This window comes from Oryctolagus cuniculus, chromosome 17 (assembly GCF_964237555.1).
Source record: "Oryctolagus cuniculus chromosome 17, mOryCun1.1, whole genome shotgun sequence".
NCBI classification, from domain to species: domain Eukaryota; kingdom Metazoa; phylum Chordata; class Mammalia; order Lagomorpha; family Leporidae; genus Oryctolagus; species Oryctolagus cuniculus.
In genome coordinates, this window is record NC_091448.1 from 19536627 (window position 1) to 19555732 (window position 19106).

General features: G+C 58.2%; 1 protein-coding gene across 9 annotated transcripts; it reads left to right on the forward strand.

Moving 5' to 3' along the window:
• The first annotated feature begins 4802 nt into the window (after nucleotides 1-4802).
• Nucleotides 4803-18361, forward strand: ETV4 (ETS variant transcription factor 4). Of its 9 annotated transcripts, XM_070060648.1 has the most exons (14): nucleotides 4803-5017; nucleotides 5527-5637; nucleotides 5845-5938; nucleotides 6155-6202; nucleotides 8004-8079; nucleotides 12008-12061; nucleotides 13232-13358; nucleotides 13820-13963; nucleotides 14155-14432; nucleotides 16218-16277; nucleotides 16422-16490; nucleotides 16598-16770; nucleotides 17029-17130; nucleotides 17486-18361. In XM_070060648.1, the coding sequence occupies exons 5-14, from the start codon at nucleotides 8004-8006 to the stop codon at nucleotides 17708-17710; spliced, it is 1308 nt and encodes a 435-aa protein (XP_069916749.1). In that variant the 5' UTR covers nucleotides 4803-5017; nucleotides 5527-5637; nucleotides 5845-5938; nucleotides 6155-6202; the 3' UTR covers nucleotides 17711-18361. The 9 variants fall into 9 exon arrangements, with proteins under 9 accessions (XP_069916749.1, XP_069916742.1, XP_069916745.1 ...); XM_070060641.1 differs by lacking the exon at nucleotides 8004-8079 and having other exon boundaries at nucleotides 13802-13963; XM_070060644.1 differs by lacking the exon at nucleotides 8004-8079 and having other exon boundaries at nucleotides 4804-5017.
• The last annotated feature ends 745 nt before the right edge of the window (nucleotides 18362-19106 follow it).

A 19106-nucleotide genomic window follows, 5' to 3' on the forward strand; every position in this document is an offset into this window, starting at 1 on the left:
GCAGGCAGCTGGCCTCCACCCCGGCTCCCAGATCCAGGATGTGTGTCTCAGGCGTCTCAAGAAACATCTTCACTGCTGCGCCAAACACCTGCCCCCTCCCCGCCTTTTTTTTTTTTTTCTTTCTTTCTTTTTTCTTTTTAGATTTGAAAAGCAGCAAAAGGGAGAGCGTGCAGCCCCCAGGAGCTGAGGACACTGGCTTTACCTGTGCCCTTCCTCTTCAGTTCCTGGCGCTGCAGCTGCTGGCGGAGGCAGAGCCCCGTCCTCAGGCCAACGAGAGAAGCAGTTGCTCTAACCCCTTCCCAAGCACTTTGTCAAAAAGAGGCGCCTTTCTAGGCCTCTCCTCAGAAAAGCAGACGTGTGCACAGGCCCACGAGGGGGGCAGTGTGTGTCAGAGGGGCCACGTCTTGGACCCAGGGTTCAAAACCCCTACAGTTCAGAGGAAGCAGTGTAAAAGTGGGACAGTGGGGCCGGTGCTGTGGTGTAGTGGGTACAGCCACTGCCTGCAGTGCCAGCATCCCATGTGGGTGCTGGTTCAAGTCCTGGCTGCTCCACTTCCAATCCAGCTTTCTGCTATGGCCTGGGAAAGCAGTAGAAGATGGCCCAAGTCCCCGGCGCCGTAGCTCACTTGGTTAATCCTCCACCTGGGGCACCAGCATCCCATATGGGTGCAGGGTTCTAGTCCCGGTTGCTCCTCTTCCACTCCAGCTCTCTGCTGTGGCCCTGGAAGGCAGTGGAGGATGGTCCAAGTGCTTGGGCCCTGCACCCACATGGGAGACCAAGAAGAAGCACCTGACTCCTGGCTTTGGATCAGCACAGTGCGCCGGCTGTAGCAGCCATTTGGGGGATGAACCAACGGAAGGAAGACCTTTTTCTCTGTCTCTCTCTCTTACTGTCTAACTCTTGCCTGTCTAGTAAAAGAAAGAAAGAAAGAAAGAAAGAAAGAAAGAAAGAAAGAAAGAAAGAAAGAAAATGGCCCAAGTCCTTGGGCCCCTATGCCCACATGGGAGACCCAGAAGAAGCTCCTGGCTCCTGGCTTTGGATCAACACAGCTGCGGTCATTGTGGCCAATTGGGGAGTGAACCAGCGGATAGACGACTTCTCTCTCTCTCTCTCTTTCTCTCTCTCTCTCTGTGTGTGTGTGTGTGTGTGTAATTCTGACTTTCAAGTAGATAAATAAATCTTAAAAAAAAAAAAAAAAAAAGTGGGACAGTGAAGGGCCAGCACTGTGGCATAGCAGGTAAAGCTGCCGTCTGCAGCGCAGGCATCCTATATGGGCACCAATTCAAGACCTGGCTGCTCCTCTTCTGATCCCACTCTCTGCTATGGCTTGGGAAAGCAGTAGAAGATGGTCCAAGTTCTCGGGCCCCTGAACCCAAGTGGGAGACCTGGAGGAAGCTCCTGGCTCCTGGCTCTGGATCAGTGCAGCTCTGGCCATTGCAGCCATCTGGGAATGGCCCTCTCCCTTTTTCTGCCTCTCTGTAACTCTGCCTTTCAAATAAAGTAAATAAATCTTAAAAAAAAAAAAAAAAGTGGGACAGTGAGACAAAAGAAGAAGGGAGTCCCAGAGGGGCACTTTGCAGGAAGAGGGTCCTCCTGACCCGGGAACCCACAGGGCAAGACCCTGGGCTGCTCCATCCCCACTGCCTAACTGGTGACAACTCCCATCTAGGAGACACTAAAGGGGCACAGGCCACCATTTGACCCTGTGTATCAGCCCTGGGTCTTACCAGGCTGTCTCCTTGTCAGAGCCAGGCCCAGAAGGCATTTCATTCCTTCCCTCACAGTCTGGATGGTCAGGGCACCCACCCCAGGGCCCCAATTCATCCAACCCAGCCCTCTGCTACTCCTGCTCTGAAACCTGCTTCTCTGATCTCCTGAGGCAGCAAGGCCACCAGCGCACTGGGATCTTCCACTCACTGAGCAACACACAGGCTGCCTTTGTATGAATATTTGCATATCTTAAAATTCACATTTACATTTTATAACAGACCCTGGGGAAACAGTCAGTCACGTCCCACCCCACCCCCAGTCCACTGGAGGGAATAAAGCACTCGCCAGTCAACCACCATCCAACGTGCAGGACCTTCTGTGTGCGTCTTCCATGAAGTCTTGGACGGGACCGTGAGCGTCTTAGTCCACGCGTGTCCCTGCTCAGTCGTGTCATCTGTCAGGCCTGCTGGGCCTTCACTCGAGAGCCGGCATGCCTCTGAGTCCATCTTGTGTGTCTGTGGTCTGCTTGGGGGGGGGGGGTCTTTGGGGTAGGGGTGGGTTTGTGAGGCTTCTGTGTTCTCATGGGTAAACTGGGGGTGACAGGCAAAACACTGCAGGATGACCGCGGAGGAGGCATGGCACGGGGGGGGCGGGGGGGCTCCCTGGGAAAAAGTCTTGTATGACACGAGTCCCTCCAGCCGCTCTCTTCTTTCTCTTCCCAGCGGAGGAGGCTGGAGCTTTGCCCTTGGAGAGGCCGCTGCTCCCAGCCTAGGCACTGAACCAGAGGACAATGGCCACAGTGCCAGCAGCAGGCGCATCTTCTCTCACTCACAGAAGGCCCTCCCGCCTCTGTCAGGCTCAGGGAGGATGGGAGGTGTTCAGGGGACACTTACCAGGAGCCAAGGGCCCTCCAAACAAGTGCAGGAATTCAGAACCAGGGGCCCAGCAAAACCAGAATTTTCAAGCGTCCTGGAGACCGCTCCACAGCTGCCTTTCTGGAAAAGCCCTCAGCCCCCTCCCCCCACTCCTCCTGGCCCCAAGACTCATCCTGCTCCCTAAACTAGTTCCAGCCAGCCCAGAGCTGGGATTTGCTTGGGCTTGTCTCTCCTTTCTGGGGCAGGTTCCCGCGTAGGTACATAAGCTTAGTCTTTATCGTGCCTGCTCACAGAGCAAGCATTTCTCGTGATGGCCATAAGCATGAAGGAGACTCCCCAAAAGGACGCACAGATACAAATGAGAGCTCTCCCAGACTCTGCAGAGCTCTCCCTACACAGGGATGTCCACCCCAGGAGGCAAAATGAAGGTGGCCACACTAGAGATATAGGCAAGAATGCTGTAAGGGCCTCTAGGAACTGAATCGGGAAATCTTGGAAGGGTTCCTGAAGGAGAGGGACAATGGACATGGATTAGCCTTAAAAAACATTTCAACAGGGGCCAGTGCCATGGTACAGTATGTTAATTCTCTGCCTGCGGCACCGGCATCCCATATGGGTGCCGGTTCTAGTCCCGGCTGCTCCTCTTCCGATCCAGCTCTCTGCTATGGCCTAGGAAAGCAGTAGAAGATGGCCCAAGTCCTTGGGCCCTGCACCCGCATGGGAGATCAGGAGGAAGCACCTGGCTCCTGGCTTCGGATTGGCGAAGCACCGGCCGTAGCGGCCATTTGGGGAGTGAACCAACGGAAGGAAGACCTCTCTCTCTATCTCGCCCTCTCACTGTCTGTAACTCTACCTCTCAAATAAATATATAAAAAACATTTCAACAAAGAAGAGAAGGAAGTGTATTTTCATTTGCCCAACCTGATCTCTTAGAACGAGCCCTGGTCCAGTTCCGAGTGGACCAGCTGGAAGAGCGTGTGTGTGTCATGAGAGTGTTAGATCAGGTGAATTTTGGAAGCAGTCCCTACAGGCCTGGGGTTTGAACAGTTCTTTGTTTTTATCACAGTCAGGGAGTAAAATCAGGCTCTTCCCAAAGGCGTGCCCAGACTGAGGACTCAAAGAAATGTCTCAGAAGTAAGAGCTCCGGAGCTCCCATGTCCTGGGTGCGCCCACGGCTGCAGCCGGGGCAGTACAGCTCCCATCGAACCTCTGCGTGGTCACAGCTGCCTGCCTGGCAGCCAGCACTGTCTCTGGTGCAATCAATGTTCACTGAATGAAGTGGTGAACCAATGCGGTGACAGAGAGTGTGACCAGCTCCTTGAGGAAAACTGAAACCCAACCTGGTCCCAGATCATCCGATCGTGTGGGGCCTTTGCTCCCAGAAGCCCTGTGCTTGCTCTTAATAAGGAGATAGATGTGTCTTCAGCAAGCGTCCACCCTAGCCCTTCTGGTTTCTGCCACAATCTGCAGAAAAGTGGGTCAGAGAACAGCGCTGCAGCACACAGACCCCTGAGGAAGCCTGGATTGCGAGCCAGGTGACATGTATTGAGCGCCCGCGCCCGTAGTGTACCCCCTGGCTCTCAGATTACCGCATTGTGGCCTCAGAGGACTGACTGTACAAGAGAGCCTGGGAGGGGGCTGGGGACCGCACCCCCCACAGGGCTGACCAGCAGAGTGGCCTCAGGCGAGCCACTGTCCTCCCTCTGAGCTTTCAAAAATGAAAACAAAAGATGCAGCCGGCCGGCCCGGGTTCTGGGGACGTAGTGAGCACGTGGAAGCGGAGTGCTTCCTAAGTGCTGGCGATTATTGCTCCTCTGGGCACGCACGCCAGCCCGCCTGCCCCCAGGGCGAGCAAACGTTCATGTGCACACTCCCACGGGCACGCAGATGCAGAGCCGAGTACGGACGCCAGCCCGAGGGCCCCGCGGCGTCCCAGACCCGGAGCCAGCGCTGGGCCCCGCGGGGAAGCCGCCCCGGCCTCGGCTTCCCTCCATTTCTCTCAGTTCCTTATGAATGAACTCCGGCCGCAAAGAGTTTATTTTTTTATGAATGGGAGCCCAAGCTGTGAATGAAGCCGCGAGCCAGCCCCTACATTTTGATTGGTCCGCGGGGCTGGGAAACTCCGCCTTCCGGATCGGCCTGGCGAGTCTCCGGATTGGCGGGCGTGCCCGGCCCAGGGGTTTCATTCACAAAAGTCAATGAAACAAAGGGAACGGGTGGGGGGAGCGAGAGCCCAGGACGAGGCGAAGGAAATGCACCAATCAGCTGCTCCCCCGGGCTCACAACTGTGTGCGGCTCCCGGAAAACAAGCGGGTGCGCGGGGGACCCGGGGCCCGGGCCGCCTCGCTCCGGCCTAGCCTGGTGCTCCTCGGAGCGGCCTGGGGACATGCTCCGGACCCCCCGCAGCTCCAGCACCGACGCCCCGGCCTCAGGTGAGGCTGCCGGAGGGGAAGGGAGGGAGCGTGTCTGTGCTTCCCCGCCTCGCCTCCGACACATCCCTCTCTCTTCTCACCGCCCGCCTCCGCAGATTCCAGGGCGGGGGGTGGGAGGCACTGGGATTCCGGGCCGGAGGGGGCGCCGGAGTTGCGGGCGTGCGAATGGTGCGCGCCGGGCCCGCTCCTGGGCGCGCGAGGGCACACACACACACACACACACACACACAGTCTCTCTCTCTCTTTCTCTCTCTCACTCTCGTCTTATGTAACCGAGCCCGGGCAGAGCTGGGCTGCAGACAGCTGAAACGGCGAGCCTGGCTTTGGGGAGCAGGTGGGACCTGCCTTTGGCGGGAGGGGAGTAGTGGCGGCGCACGGCCCGGCTGGCGGAAACCTCCCCATCGCGCCAGTGACTCGGAGAAGTTGCGCCGTCCGACCTGAAGCCTCGGGGCTACCCCTCCCCGCCGCCCCTCCCGGGACCGTGAGCGAACGCTACCCCCCCCCCCCAGGTCTCTGCCCCCGCGCGGGGCCCCGGCCGCGCGGCCGGAGGGAGCGGCCGGATGGAGCGGAGGATGAAAGGCGGATACTTGGACCAGCAAGTGCCCTACACCTTGTGCAGCGTGAGCGCCGCGCCGGCTCCACGCCCGCCCCCGCCCTGCACCCCGCCCCTGCTCACCCCACCGCACCGGCGCCCTCCCCCCGCCCCTGCGCTCCCAGCGGGGTCCTGGGCGGCCAGGCCCCTGAGTCACCCCGGAACCCCGACCCCGCTCCCCTGGCTGGGCTCCTCTGGGTGACTCCGGGGCATTCTCCCCCCTCCCACCTCGCAGAAATCGCCCGGAAATGGGAGCTTGCAAGAAGCGCTGATGGTCCCACAGGGAAAGCTCATGGACCCGGGCTCCCTGCCGCCCCCCGACTCCGAAGGTAAAGAGCCAGGGAGACAGACTGACTCCGCCCCGCCATATGCACGTCCCAAGGGCAGGTCCTGGAACCCCACTCGGTCCTCAAAAGATTCGGTCTCCGGGGGACTCAGGTCATTCTTGGCCCCTGCTCCTAAGTGGTTAGGTCACCGCGGCTAGCTGGGGCTCCCTTCTCACCACTGCCTCCGTCTCACCTCCGATTCCATAATTCACCCCTCAGATCTCTTCCAGGATCTAAGTCACTTCCAGGAGACGTGGCTTGCTGAAGGTGAGTAGTTTGGTGACCGTTTCTGTTAAGGGAAGGGGGGTTCCCAGCCCTGGCGGTCCTGCCTAGCCCAGTTCCTCTCCCCTCTACCCCATCTCAAGGCGTTCTCCAGGGCCCCCTCTCGTCCAGCCACTGCGCTCTCCTCAGTGCCCAGTGTGGACGCTTAAATTGATATTTATTTTCTCTGCCCTGAGCTGGGCTTGTGTAACCAGGCCTGGGGATGAATCAGACCATTGTGTGGGGTATTTGCTTATTTGAATGGAACTTGGCCCCAGGCCCATTTTCCTGGTTGAAATTTTCATTTGCAAAGTTTGTTTGGCAGGAGCCTAAGAGTGAGCGGAGCTACATTTGGGGGTGACTGGGGGGCAGTGAGGGACAGGGCAATAAGGAGAAACAGCAATTAACTTGTTACCTAGCTTCAGGAGTGGCCCAAACCCTGCTTCTTATCCAGCCCCGACAGCTTACAGTCCTGGCCCAAAGAACAACAAAAGTTTCCAACCATTCTTCTCAGCTGTGCTTTGGCCCAGAAGGCCGGGGCTCCCCCAGCAAATAGCCCTGATTGTAATTCTAATGGCAACTCGGTCTCCCTCCTCCATCACTCCGCCTCCAGGCAAAGTCCCCTTCCTGTGTGCTGGGGAGTGCACAGCGGAACAGGCAGGGATGGGGTCTGTGGCTGGGCCCCCCCAGGGTGGGGAAGTGTGCTGGGGTCTCCTTATCTTCTTGGATAAGTCTTGGTGGAGCCTGGAGGTGTCCCTGGTGGGGCTTCAGGTGGGAGGTGGAATGGTGGTTTAGACCTCGAAGTCTCAAGGGAAGGGTTTGCCCTCCCTTCGTGGGACCCCTTTATTTTACCAATGTAAAAACCTAGAAGCCAAACCTGCTTTCTGAGGATTTTTCTGTTCCTTAGGATCTCCCATCCCTCTGCCCTGGGTGTCGCTCTTTGGTAATTATTTTGAGCTCAAACCCAACCCCTTCAAAACCCTCCACAGCAGCTTGGGGTAGAAGGAAAAGACCCTGACCAGATTCCTTGGAGTGTGCTTAGGTCTGCGTTGACCACTGTGGTAGCCCCAAAATAGAGATGTTCAGAGTGATGACCTAGCTCGGAGCCAAGCACTCCAGACATCTTGTGGAATGAACGGCTGAGCCGCTCTGGGCGTGCTGGCCAGCTCTGGGGTCTGGGATATTAACTGTGCATGCTGCAGGTCTGTGCCCCGTCCCGGGTTACAGGCAGGGCTTTGCATGGTCTGCCCGTCCTCCCGTGCTTCCGGAGCTGGACTGGAGCTGAAGATGGCAGAGGTGTCGGTTTCCAGGGGCTTCCTCTCCCGACGCCTGATTTCTGCCAGGCTCGCCAGGCTCCTTTCTTTCTCTGTCAGCTGAGGGTCCCCGCAGGGGGCAGCTCACGAGGCTGTGAGCAAAGGGTGGGTTCAGGGGTTGGCATTTTGGCAGCTGCTGGTCCATTTGTGCCTGGTTTGGGGATGGGAAGGGGAGGAGAATGTTCTCATCTCTCAACCCTGGAAACCCCACCCCTTGGCAGTGTGTCTAGAGCTGGTACGTGTGTCTGTCTGCGTGTGGCAGTGTGAGTGTGTGTGCGTGTGTGACATGCTGCTGCCCTGGGAGTCACTGTACATTTAAATCCAGTGGGTGGGAGGTGCGGGTGGGGACTGCGAGGCGGAGGGGGGCTGGGATCGCCTTGGTTCCTTCTCCTCCCTTCTGAGGGAGCAGCTCGGGTTCCCAGCTGGCAATGGATGGCCAGGCCTGAGGGGGGGGATGCTGAGGCCATTGGCTCCTTCTCTCTCTGCGGAGACAGATGCAGCTGCCGGGGCCCTGTCCCCCTGCACCAGCCCAGCACCACCCCAGCCTCCTCTCCTGCCTCTTCCCACCAGGTCAGTGACCCCTGCAGCTGCAGGGGGAGATGGGGGGGGCAGGGAGGGACTGGCTCCTCTGGAAACTAGCCAGCGGTTGGGACACATAGTGGCCCGAGCCCAACCTACCTCTTTCGGCTCAATTTGGAGAGAAGCAGTGGATCCCTTGGCGTGGGTGGGGCTATGGAGGATTCAGAGATGCCCAGGTGGCGCCGGGCAGGGCAGGTACAGGGGGATGAGGATGTGGTTGCAGGATCCGTGTCGGGTGTCTGCGCGTTGCGGGGGAGTGTGAGCAGGGCTCTGCAGAGGCAGCTCAGATATCTTTGGGGTCGGGGGTTTCTCTAGACTGAGGGTAGAAGGGTGTGTCTGATGTGGGGGCACCTGGGATCTGTTGCGACGCTGGAGAGAGGATCAAGCTGAGCCTGTATGTGTCTGGTGATGGTGACAGATGTGCTGGTTCTGGTCCAGGATTCCTTTCTGGGCTTGGGAGGAGCGTTCAGGGATCCCTGGGGACAATGGCTTTGTGGTCTGACTCTGGGCCAGGTGTGTCTCTGTAGAAGGCTGGGGTCTGTGGATTCCCAGAAGTGCCGGAAGGGTCCTTGCTCCCTGAGGTGTGTGTAAAATTGGTGGGGATGTGCTATACACAGAGGCATTAGGATTTTTCTAGAAAGAGAACAATAAGTAGCTTCCATCATGTTCTCAAAGGACTGGATCTGTGCTCACAAGAGCCCCTGCTCCCCAGCCCTTTGCCAGCAGCTCCAGTGCCCTTGCCCCCCCATCATGCCAAAATCTGTAGATCTGAAAAGAGAGCCTGTGCATGAAGGCGTACATGGAGGACATGTCTCACGCGTGCCACTGTGTTGCTGGGAGAGTCCAGCGCAAGGAATCGGGTGTGCGAGTCTGTGTGTGCATGCTGCTGCCTGCAGGATTCTGTGGGGAGGGGTGGGACAGGGTTAATCTGCTCCCCAGTCTGTGTTAGCTCCCAAGCCTCCTTCTCCATCTCTCTGTCCCCTCCCCTTCCAGAAGGCTCCTGGATGAAAATGTCCCCTGCACAGAGAAAGAACTGCAGAGCCACCGCCAGGGTGGGGGTGGGGTCCGGGGAGCGCTCAGGCCCCCGGTGGTGACACAGTGGAGCAGAAACGCTGGACATCGCCTTCACCCCTCCTCCTCCCCCTGGACCCTGGGAGAGCGTGATGGGACATGGGTGGTGGGAGTGGCCTCTGGTGCTTGGCTGTCATGCCCTCCCAATTCTGGGGCCCAGCTCAGCAAGCCTCCCAAGCCCCTCCTTTTCTTTTACTGCTCCCCTGTTAGAAGGAGAGGGTCCCTAACATCTCTCTGGGCTCCATGCTGGCTTAACACTTTTCCCAGCACCACTCCTTAATCATCAGCCATGTCCCCAGGCCTCTCTGATCCTCCATCCTTTAGGGCCAGGATGGAGCTGGGGGCAGACGCTGGCACATGAGCTGGGCAGCCCAGACTTGGCCAATCAACAAACAGAGTGCTGTACACTCAAGACCAAACATGGTCATTAAAACCTCTCTTGCTCTCCAGGAACGTGGGGCCTCCGTATTCCTTTTCCTGTCTATCCTTGTTGATGGTCTCTGGGCAGCCACGAGATGGCCAGTGTTTGGAGAAGGAGCCGAGCAGGGGCTGGGGTTTGCTTTTGGCACTGGGACGAAGGTGTCCCCACTTATGGGTGTGAACTGGACGCTGGGAGAGGCCTCCTCTAGGACTCTCAGGGAGGGGATTCTGGTCAAACCTTGAAGCTTGAGGCAGGAAGAAAGGCAAGATGACCCCTTGGGCCCTCTGCTCTCCAGGCCAGTGACGCCAGCAGGAGACACCCCCAGCCCATTACCTCAATGGAAACTGGCAGCTAACGAGGCCCCAGGAGGGGGCCCGGAGTGCATCAGTCACCCCCACGTTCTGCACCAGCCACCCTAGGGACCCTCCTTGTCTCAGTCGCAGGGAGGGGCACGTCGTTCACCCTGCCCTCCTCACCCCCTTGACTGGGGTGGAGGGCACAGGCAGGCAGGGATGAGCCTGGGCCTTGCACCCCTGGGCAGCTGGAAAGATCTTGTATCCTGGCATTACGCAGCGCCTCCTAAAGTTGCCAGTGATCAAAATGATCAAAGTGCACAACCTTGAGAATCAGCGTTTATAACAACGCGCAGGTGCTTCTGAAATCAGGACAGTGTGGGAATGGCTGCCTCTGAGCCTTAGTGCGGCTCCTGAGAAAATGTGTGTGGCTGTGTGTTTTTGTTTTTGCCAAGGAATGTCAGCGTGCCGCGGGGTTCCTGGGTCACATTAGACGTGCGTCGTGTTGCTTTGTCATAAATTCAAGCTGCAGGTGGCTCCTGACTCTTAAACTCCCTCATCCCAGGGTCTCTGTGAAATCTGCTGTCTCAAAGCCCTTAGCACCTCTGCTACATCAAGCGAGTTGGTGAAGCCTCCTGCCCAGCTACTGCTGCAACCTAAGACATCGCTGTAGGATGAGCTTTCCAGAGAGGGCCTGCCCCTGGTGCTGCGGGCTTGGCTAGGATCGCCTTAGTTCTTCCTGCCAGCCAGAGGACACGGGGTCATTATGTGCTTATTCACGTAGTAAACAAATAATGCATTGACCGTGCACTTGGAGTCAGACCCTGTGCTGGGTGCTGGGGATCAGATGAATTAGATCAGGTGCTTGCCCGCACCAAGCTTAACCTTCTAGTAGAGCATAAACACCTAAACATAAATCACTACGTTCAGGTGGCAATATGTGCTAGGGCAAAAATAAGGCGAACACCATCGAGAGCCGGGAGGGGCCTCTGGCTTGGGTGGAAAGATCTCCAAAGAGGAGGCCAAGAGCAAGAGTTTGGGTTTCATGCTTAGAGACAGAGAGAGGGAGAGAGAGAGGATTTGCAGAAAGGTCACTGGCAGTTGTGTAGAGAACGTGCCGTGTGCAGCCGCACCACCCTGAATGCCCCTCTCCTCTGATCTAAGCAGGGTCAGGCCTGGTTAGGACCTGGGGCGGGGAGAGGAGAATGGAAGCAGGGAGTTCTGACGGGGGGAGGCTGTGGCTGAAATCCAAGTGAGAAACAGTGCAGCCCTGGCTGAGGGGGCCTCGGAAGACAGCGGCTGCGAGGTGTTCCCTGCCGCATTGTCCATCCCAAGAACAGTCTGCAGCTTCCACTGCCTCATCTTAGGGACGCCTTCTTCCTGGGCTCTCTACCCTTCTCCTTCCTGCTGGGATCTGTTGTGTCTTAGGAGAGGGGCGAGAGTAGGCAGAGTCCGGGATCCCGGGAGGTACCCGGCTGTATGCCCACCTGGGGAGACCCGGACAAAAACTAGAACCCAGAGTCCGGATACCCAGGTTAGAGGCCATGACTGAGCTGCTTTGAATGAGTGGTCCTGACTAGACCCCAACTCAGCTCCACCTACCTGGGGCCCGGGGAGTGCTCCTGCCCTGGCTGCCCGCCGGCGGGGCGCACGTCCTCGGCCTCTCCCTCTCCCACTGTCCTCCTCGCACCCCTGTTGGTCCTCCCTCTTTACTCCACTCCATTTCAGCAAAGTCACCTGGGCAGGGGTTGAAATGCAGATTCCTGGCCCCCTCCCTGCCGCACCCCCAAGATTCACAGTTTTCCCAGGTGATTCTAAGTCTGTGAGAACCCACTTGTTGCCCAGCCCAGCTATGACTGCCATGGGCACTTTCCGGGAGCTTTGTCCACAGCGCAGGGCGGGGCTGTCTCCTGAAACATGGCGGGAATAAAGACAGAGCACCCGGGGCCGGGGAATCTGCTCAGACAGGTTCCAGGGAGGCACGGGCTTCCCTCCAGGGTTTTAGCGGATCCCAGAGAAGGAGGCTGTGGATTCTCCCAGGCTGGTGCTGACCTGCAGGGCTGTGCTAATGGTATTTCCCAGTGGCTACACCCAGGGTCCCCTGCCCACGCTCACCTCTGACCTCTCTCTGCAGCTCAGGTACCAGACAGTGATGAGCAGTTCGTTCCTGATTTCCATTCAGAAAACTGTGAGTAGAGGGACATGGGTGGAGGGAAGGGGGCCGGGTGTGTGTGTGTGTGTGGGGAGTGGTAAGAGGTGGGGTGGGGGTGGGAGGAGGCAGAGGGCGAGTCCCAGAGATAGAAGATCACAGGAGACAGCTTGGTCTTCGCTAAAGGAAAGAGTGACGATCAGGGCTCCCCAGGCAGTAACAGAGAGGAAGGCCTTGGTTCAAATCTGGGGCTGGCCCTGTCCCAGCTGTGTGGCCTTGGGCAGACACTGTCTCTCTGATCCTCCATTTCCGTGTACCCGCAGTGAGGGGCTGGGGCCAGTTCTAATGTTCTAAGTTACTCTCATGCAACTGGTCAGGATGTCGCCCCCAAGGAGGTATTGGCATCTAGTGGGCAGAGGCTGGAGTGTTGCTAAAAACATCCTACAGTGCTCAAGACAGCTCCCCACGATCAAAAACAAACCAAAAACACCACGACCTGGCCCGAGGATCCGTAGTGCCACTGTTGAGAAACCCCGCTTTACGTTGCTCTCAGCTACCTGACATGAAATGAAACAGGATGCAGATAACCAAGTAGCAGATAACAGCGGTTGCCTGGTTGCGAGGCACTCACTCACCTGGACTGCGCAGACAGACTGGCAGTCGCCCCTGCGGGGGCCTCGGCTGGCCGGCCAGCACGGCAGGGGCCCCAGGGAAGGCCAGTGTGCTTCACGGATAATTAGGAGCATGTGTATAATGTTATGCAGCTGACAGTCAAGTGGGCGGATGTCCAACCTGAACCAGCAAAAGGAAGATTCTTCCTAGCCCCGAATGAGTAAGAAAACATTTCCCTGCCTTGGAATTTTCCAGGGCCCTCAGGCGAACCAGAGGCCCCAGACTGGGGGTGCCGAGGACGCCCCCACTCGCGGCCATACGTGTTTTCCTGGGGCTGAGGTGGCACTGAATGCTGAGCTTTAGCTTCCTGGTTATCGCTGGGCGTTAGCCTGGTGTATCACACTAGACACAAAGTAGACGGCTAGCATGCTCCTAAAGTGCTGACTATGTATGGGTCCCGGAAAACAGAGACCAGAGAAGGAAGGAGGCTGGACCAGTCACCAAGCCAGTCCTCGGGGAGCAGAAGGTGCTAGAGTCTCTGCTGCTTCTTGGGTGATACATTCTGGCTTTGCTCTGCCCCCGCCCCAACCCCCACAGTAGCTTTCCACAGCCCCACCACCAGGATCAAGAAGGAGCCCCAGAGTCCCCGCACAGACCCGGCCCTGTCCTGCAGCAGGAAGCCGCCACTCCCCTACCACCATGGCGAGCAGTGCCTTTACTCCAGGTGAGTGCCAGCTGGCCCCCGGAAGGAGGGCAGGGAGGCCGCCCATGAGCAGAGGCAGCGGCTCAGATGCAAGTCAGACCGCCGAAAGGTTCCCCGGCTCCTGCCAAGGGGGCCCAGCTAAGGAGCAGCATGGAAGAGACACAGAGGCCCCCAGGGATGTGAGTTAAGACTGGCGCAGGCTCTGCTTCCGCTGAGAGGCCCCTGTCTCACCCAAGCCAGTTGCTCTGTGCTGGGAGAGATGTTCTCAAGATCAGGGTCAGGACTGAGGAAAGCAGAGAAAGGCGGCACCTGCGACACAGTCTGCGGCTCCTGCCCTTCCCTTCCCAGCCCCCTCGGTCCTGCCTTCTCCTGAAATCCCTGCGGCCTCACCCTGGAGATGAAGGGCTCAAAGATCCTTGCTCAGCTTCTCTGCCCCCTCACCCCCATCTCCCCCTCAACTCCAGTGCCTATGACCCCCCCAGACAAATCGCCATCAAGTCTCCTGCCCCCGGTGCCCCTGGACAGTCGCCCCTGCAGCCCTTTCCCCGGACGGAACAGCGGAGTTTCCTGAGAGCCTCTGGTGCCTCTCAGCCCCACCCCAGCCATGGGTACCTCGGGGAGCACAGGTAAGGAGACAGGCACACCGCTGCTCCTGTGGGTCCAGGTCTCACCCTAAAGGTTTCCCAAACAGGTGTGGAGGGGGGTAGGGAGGAAGCATATGGAACCCCCCCCCTACCCCACCCGAGCCCACCTGGTAAGTCTGGGAATGGCAGACTAGAGGAGGGCTTAATTTAGGCTTCTGTTCTCTTCCTTCAAGCACACCCAGCTCCGTCTTCCAGCAGCCCCTGGACATGTGCCACTCCTTCACATCTTCTCAGGGTGGGGGCCGGGAGACCCTCCCAGCCCCCTACCAACACCAGCTGTCGGAGCCCTGCCCACCCTACCCCCAGCAGAGCTTCAAGCAGGAATACCATGACCCCCTGTATGAACAGGCGGGCCAGCCAGCTGTGGGCCAGGGCGGGGTCAGCGGGCACAGGTACCCAGGGGCGGGGGTAGTGATCAAACAGGAACAGACGGACTTCGCCTACGACTCAGGTAAGGGACTCTCCTGGGGAGGGCGCAGAGGGTGTGTGGGATTGCCAGGTGGGGGAGGTCCGTAATCACGGGAGTAGTTCAGTGAAGCCCAGGATGTCTCTCCAGGAGTTCTTCACGTTCCCATCTGTTTATCAGTTCGTACATCCAAGCTTCCCATCCATTCACCTTTCTTTCCTAAGGAACTGTCATGTTTCAATCAGCGAATTTAGACTTAGATTAGAAGATAAGGGGCATGCAGACTCTTAGACTTGTGACTTAGCAGGAAAGGTAAGGCATCTGTGTCTATTTAACAGGCAGTTGGGGGTTGGATGCCCTACTAAGACCCAAGACTGGCATGTGTCACTGGCCCCCAGCTCCAAAGGGATTTGAATAAAAAGAAGCATAAGCTTGAAACAAGCCAGGCTCCTACTTCCCAGTTGGCTCGCAGGGTTAATGTGTGGTTTTCCCTATCCTGTGTGATGGATGGCCTAGCGCCCCAGCTGGGCACTGGAAGTAGTGACTGCTTCAGTTTCTCATGCCACCTGGCTATTACCAGAAGCTGGATGGCCTCAGCCACGTTCATAAATAGCAGCCAGGGAGGGCCTTTCTGAATTAGGAAAGGCCCAAAAAACAAACCCTCCCTTGTTTTAGTACCTCCTGGCTTCTGTTACATTGTTACCAGCCCCAAACTGGGTGTACCTGCAAGTTTGCTTCCATAAATAAATGTAGAGGTTAGAGTAGGCTCAGAGCTGGCTAGAGCTTGAGGGTTTCTCATTTTCTGGTGCCCACTGTCTTTCAGGGGCAGAGGAATGAAATACAGGTCCGTCCGCCCCCCCCCCTCCCACCCCGCTGTCCAAGTGTAAACCTTAAGCGTGCCCTGAAACAGGGTGGGGATAAGCCCTTGCCTGGCTGGGCCGTGAGGTGCAGCAGGGAGGAGGGAGATGCTCTTGCCGCTGACCTTCAAAGGCTATAGACCGGAGGGGATCGTGTTACACGCCCTTGAACTCCTGCCCCTCCCCCCAGCTTCCCTGAATGGAGTCAGGAATTCCATTCACAAAATGGAGGCATGAATGAACCCATCCTCCCGCCTCCTCCCGGAGGTGTCAGGTTTCACAGTCTCATTCATAGGTGGGAGTGGAGGGGGGCGGGCAGGAAGGGGTTGGAACTTGAACGGGTGGCTTCACACTCGGGGGGTGGGGTGGGGGGGAGTTTTCTGTCCTGTGGAATGGAGTGGAATGGACTGGAATGTGCCCTGCTGTTAGACCTGGGAGAGCACGGCTCAGTGCTCACTGCCTCTCTCCCAGATGCGTGCTAGAGCTCCGGCTCCCTCAGTGTCTGTCTCTTTTCCTCTGGAGCGCGCGTGCGCGCGCACACACACACACACACACACACACACACACAGGGCCAGGAACCTGACCTGCTGACCGGACGTCTGTCCCTTCCGAGGGAGCCTTAGGCATGGACACCGGACCCTTTCCCCGGAGGTTCATCTCTCACACCGCCCCCCTCCCAACTCACAGGAAACAGCTGCTCCCTGGAATCCCGGGCCCTGGGGAGGAACAGCTTGCCCAGCCCCAGCTGCTGCCATCCATGCCCTCTGGCCCAGCCCTGGAGCTGAGGGGCACAAGCCTCATGCCCCCTGGGGTGAACTTCCCCTGGGATTTGGTGGTGGGCAGGCGACTGGGACAAGAAAAGTCACCGGAAAGCAGGCTGGCAGGAAGAATTCCTTGAATGTGTGGAGGACATCCTCCTCCCCTCCCCCTGCCCTGCCCAGCCACCTGAAACCGCACCCTTTCCTCCCTGCAGATGTCCCTGGGTGTGCCTCCATGTACCTCCACAATGAGGGCTTCTCCGGGCCCTCCCCAGGTGAGGGGCCATGGGTAAGGCAGACCTCTGTTTCCCATACCAAGCCCTCCAAGCAGGAGGAGGGAGCCCTGCCTGGGGGAGGGTCTCCCTAGCCAGGAGTCCCTGTGGACTCAGATCTGAGAGACCCCCAACTTCCTCCACAAGGCTATGGCTATGAGAAACCTCTGCGACCATTTCCAGATGATGTCTGCGTTGTCCCTGAGAAATTTGAAGGTCAGAGAAGTGGCTGTTGCTGGAGGGTGGGACACAGGGTGCAGGGTCTGGGGCACCAAAGGTGGGGAGACCCCCCAACCCCTCACCTCCTATTTTGTGTTCCCCAGGAGACATGAAGCAGGAAGGGGTTGGAGCATTCCGAGAGGGGCCGCCCTACCAGCGTCGGGGTGCTTTGCAGCTGTGGCAGTTTCTGGTGGCCCTGCTGGACGACCCAACCAATGCCCATTTCATTGCCTGGACGGGCCGGGGGATGGAGTTCAAGCTCATCGAGCCTGAGGAGGTGAGTCCCCAGACGTCCCCAACCCCTCCTCGTCAACGCTCTGGGGCTTGGAGAGGAGAGACCTGGGAAGTGGTAGCACCTGCCTTCATCACCATCTTTGCTTGACCTGACCTGGATTCTTGCCGCCCCTGAGTGTGGGCTGCTGCCCGGCTGCAGGGGCAGGGCTGGCTTAGCCTTGCAACAAGAATCTCAGAGCCTTTCCAACCTGCCCATCCCCCCCCCCCCCCACACACACACCTTTTTTCCTTCTGTCCCCAGGTTGCCAGACTCTGGGGCATCCAGAAGAACCGACCGGCCATGAACTACGACAAGCTGAGCCGCTCACTCCGATACTATTATGAGAAAGGCATCATGCAGAAGGTCAGGGCTGAGGGTCAGGAGCAAGAGGAGGGGTGCGGGGCAGTGCCTGGGGAGCTAGGAGGTCAGGAACGCGCAGGAATAGCAAAGGAGTCAAAGGGGGCAAGAAGCTGCGGACAATCCCAAGGTTTCCCTTTCCCCAAAAAAGTGCCAAACATTAACAGAAAGGCCCAAACAAACCATGGAGAGATTGAGACGAGGGGTAAGGACTGGGAAGGAAGCTGGCTTCTTAAGAGAGCCAGAGAAGGAGGTAAGTGTGCCCCACATCTGCCTGGACCAGGAGAGGGGCTGCAGCCCCCAGCTTACAGCAGGTGGGGGTGGGGAAAACTGGGCTGAGCCAGCCCCTCTCTCCTCGCAGGTGGCTGGCGAGCGGTACGTGTACAAGTTCGTGTGCGAGCCGGAGGCCCTCTTCTCACTGGCCTTCCCGGACAATCAGCGTCCCGCTCTTAAGGCTGAGTTTGACCGGCCAGTCAGTGAGGAGGACACAGTCCCGTTGTCCCACCTGGACGAGAGCCCCGCCTACCTCCCAGAACTGGCCGGCCCTGCCCAGCCCTTTGGCCCCAAGGGTGGCTACTCTTACTAGTGGCCAGTGGCTTCTCCCCTGCTGTGGACGGGTGCTGCTCTGTGTACATAACGCTGAATGTGCTGTCAGGGAAAACCCTCGCTCTGACACCCACAGATGTCTCCGAGGCAGATCTCCACTGTCCTGTCAGTCAACCGGCCCAGACTCTCAACTGCCCACCAGTCTTTGGGAAGGAAGCAAGCCTGCAGGTGCAATCCTCCGCTGGGGCTTTTACTTCCGCTCCAAGGAGTTCGGCCCAGCCTCCTCCCAGGGCCTGCTTAGAGGCCCAAGCCCTGCTCCCTTTCCCCCACCAGAGAACAAGCCTTTGTTCTGTCCTGGGGGACAGAGAGGGAGCTTCCCAACTCCTATCTTGGCAGGGGGACGAAGGGGCTCATTGAGCTCTGCAGGTCTCCCGCCATGGGGAGATCCAAGCCTGGACTCGACTCCACCCCAAGCCAGGGTCTGGAGGGCCCTGATCGTCAGTTCTTGGTGCTCCGTGTTTCCAGAGGCAGGGGGAGGGTGGAAGAAACCTTGGATGGAGGGGTGCAGGGTGGAGGAAAGGAGGGAGGAGTTCCTGCCCCAAGGAGCTCTTTTCCTAGGCTCAAGCCTGGGATTTCACCTCCACCCCAACCACGTCTGCCAGCTCTTTAATAAAGGCCCCTGCTTCTCCTATGAGTTCTCCAGTGTCCTCCTTGCTGCCACGGGAGGGTCCTGGGGGTCAAGAGCCCCAGAGTTTGGGGCCTGGCCCTGACAATTCCCAGAGTCTGGATTTGGGGAAAGGCAGTTCAGGGAAGGCATGTGGTATAGTAGCCAACATGCTGGTTGGGCTGCCCACATCCAACCCTGGAGTAGCTGCATGCCATTTCCTGCTGATGTAGACCCCGGAGGCAGCAGGTGGGGCTTGAGTGGTTGGGTTCCTGCCACCCATGTGAGAGACCTGGATTGAGTTCTGTCTCCCCTCTTTGGCCCGGCTTGGCCCCAGCCATTGCAGGCATTTGGAGAGTGAACCAGCGAATTGGCAAACTTTGTGTCTTCCAAATTTTTTTTTTTTAAATTGGGCTTAATGATACCTGGTCTTCCCTCTCCCAGAATTACTGTGTGAAGACCCAGAAAGAATGAACAAAGTGTACTTTGTAATCTGGACAGGGCCTCTGGCTACCCTCAGCATGGTTCCGGCAGCCCCCTGCAGGCCCCCGGGGATGGGCAGGTGAGCCCCTGAGCTGTAGGCCTCCTTTCCTGGGGCTTCCTCGGAGCAGGCCTGTCCGTGATCACAGCTACTCCTGAGGGAGCTGTGTACTCCAGCCACGGGTCCTCCCTCCTCCCCCAACTCCCATGGCTATTTTTGCTGCAGTTGGGAGTGAGTGAGTTTGCAGAAGGGGCCAAAGGAGGCACCCTGACTGGGTGGGAGGGTGGCCTA

Excerpts from the sequence above, each read along its gene's own strand:
- ETV4 (XM_070060641.1), top strand. The coding sequence starts at position 5,578 with ATGGAGCGGAGGATGAAAGGCGGATACTTGGACCAGCAAGTGCCCTAC. Across the intron at positions 5,638-5,844 it reads TGCCCTACACCTTGTGCAGC|AAATCGCCCGGAAATGGGAG; the intron begins GTGAGCGCCGCG and ends CCCACCTCGCAG. Across the intron at positions 6,203-12,007 it reads GGAGACGTGGCTTGCTGAAG|CTCAGGTACCAGACAGTGAT; the intron begins GTGAGTAGTTTG and ends CTCTCTCTGCAG.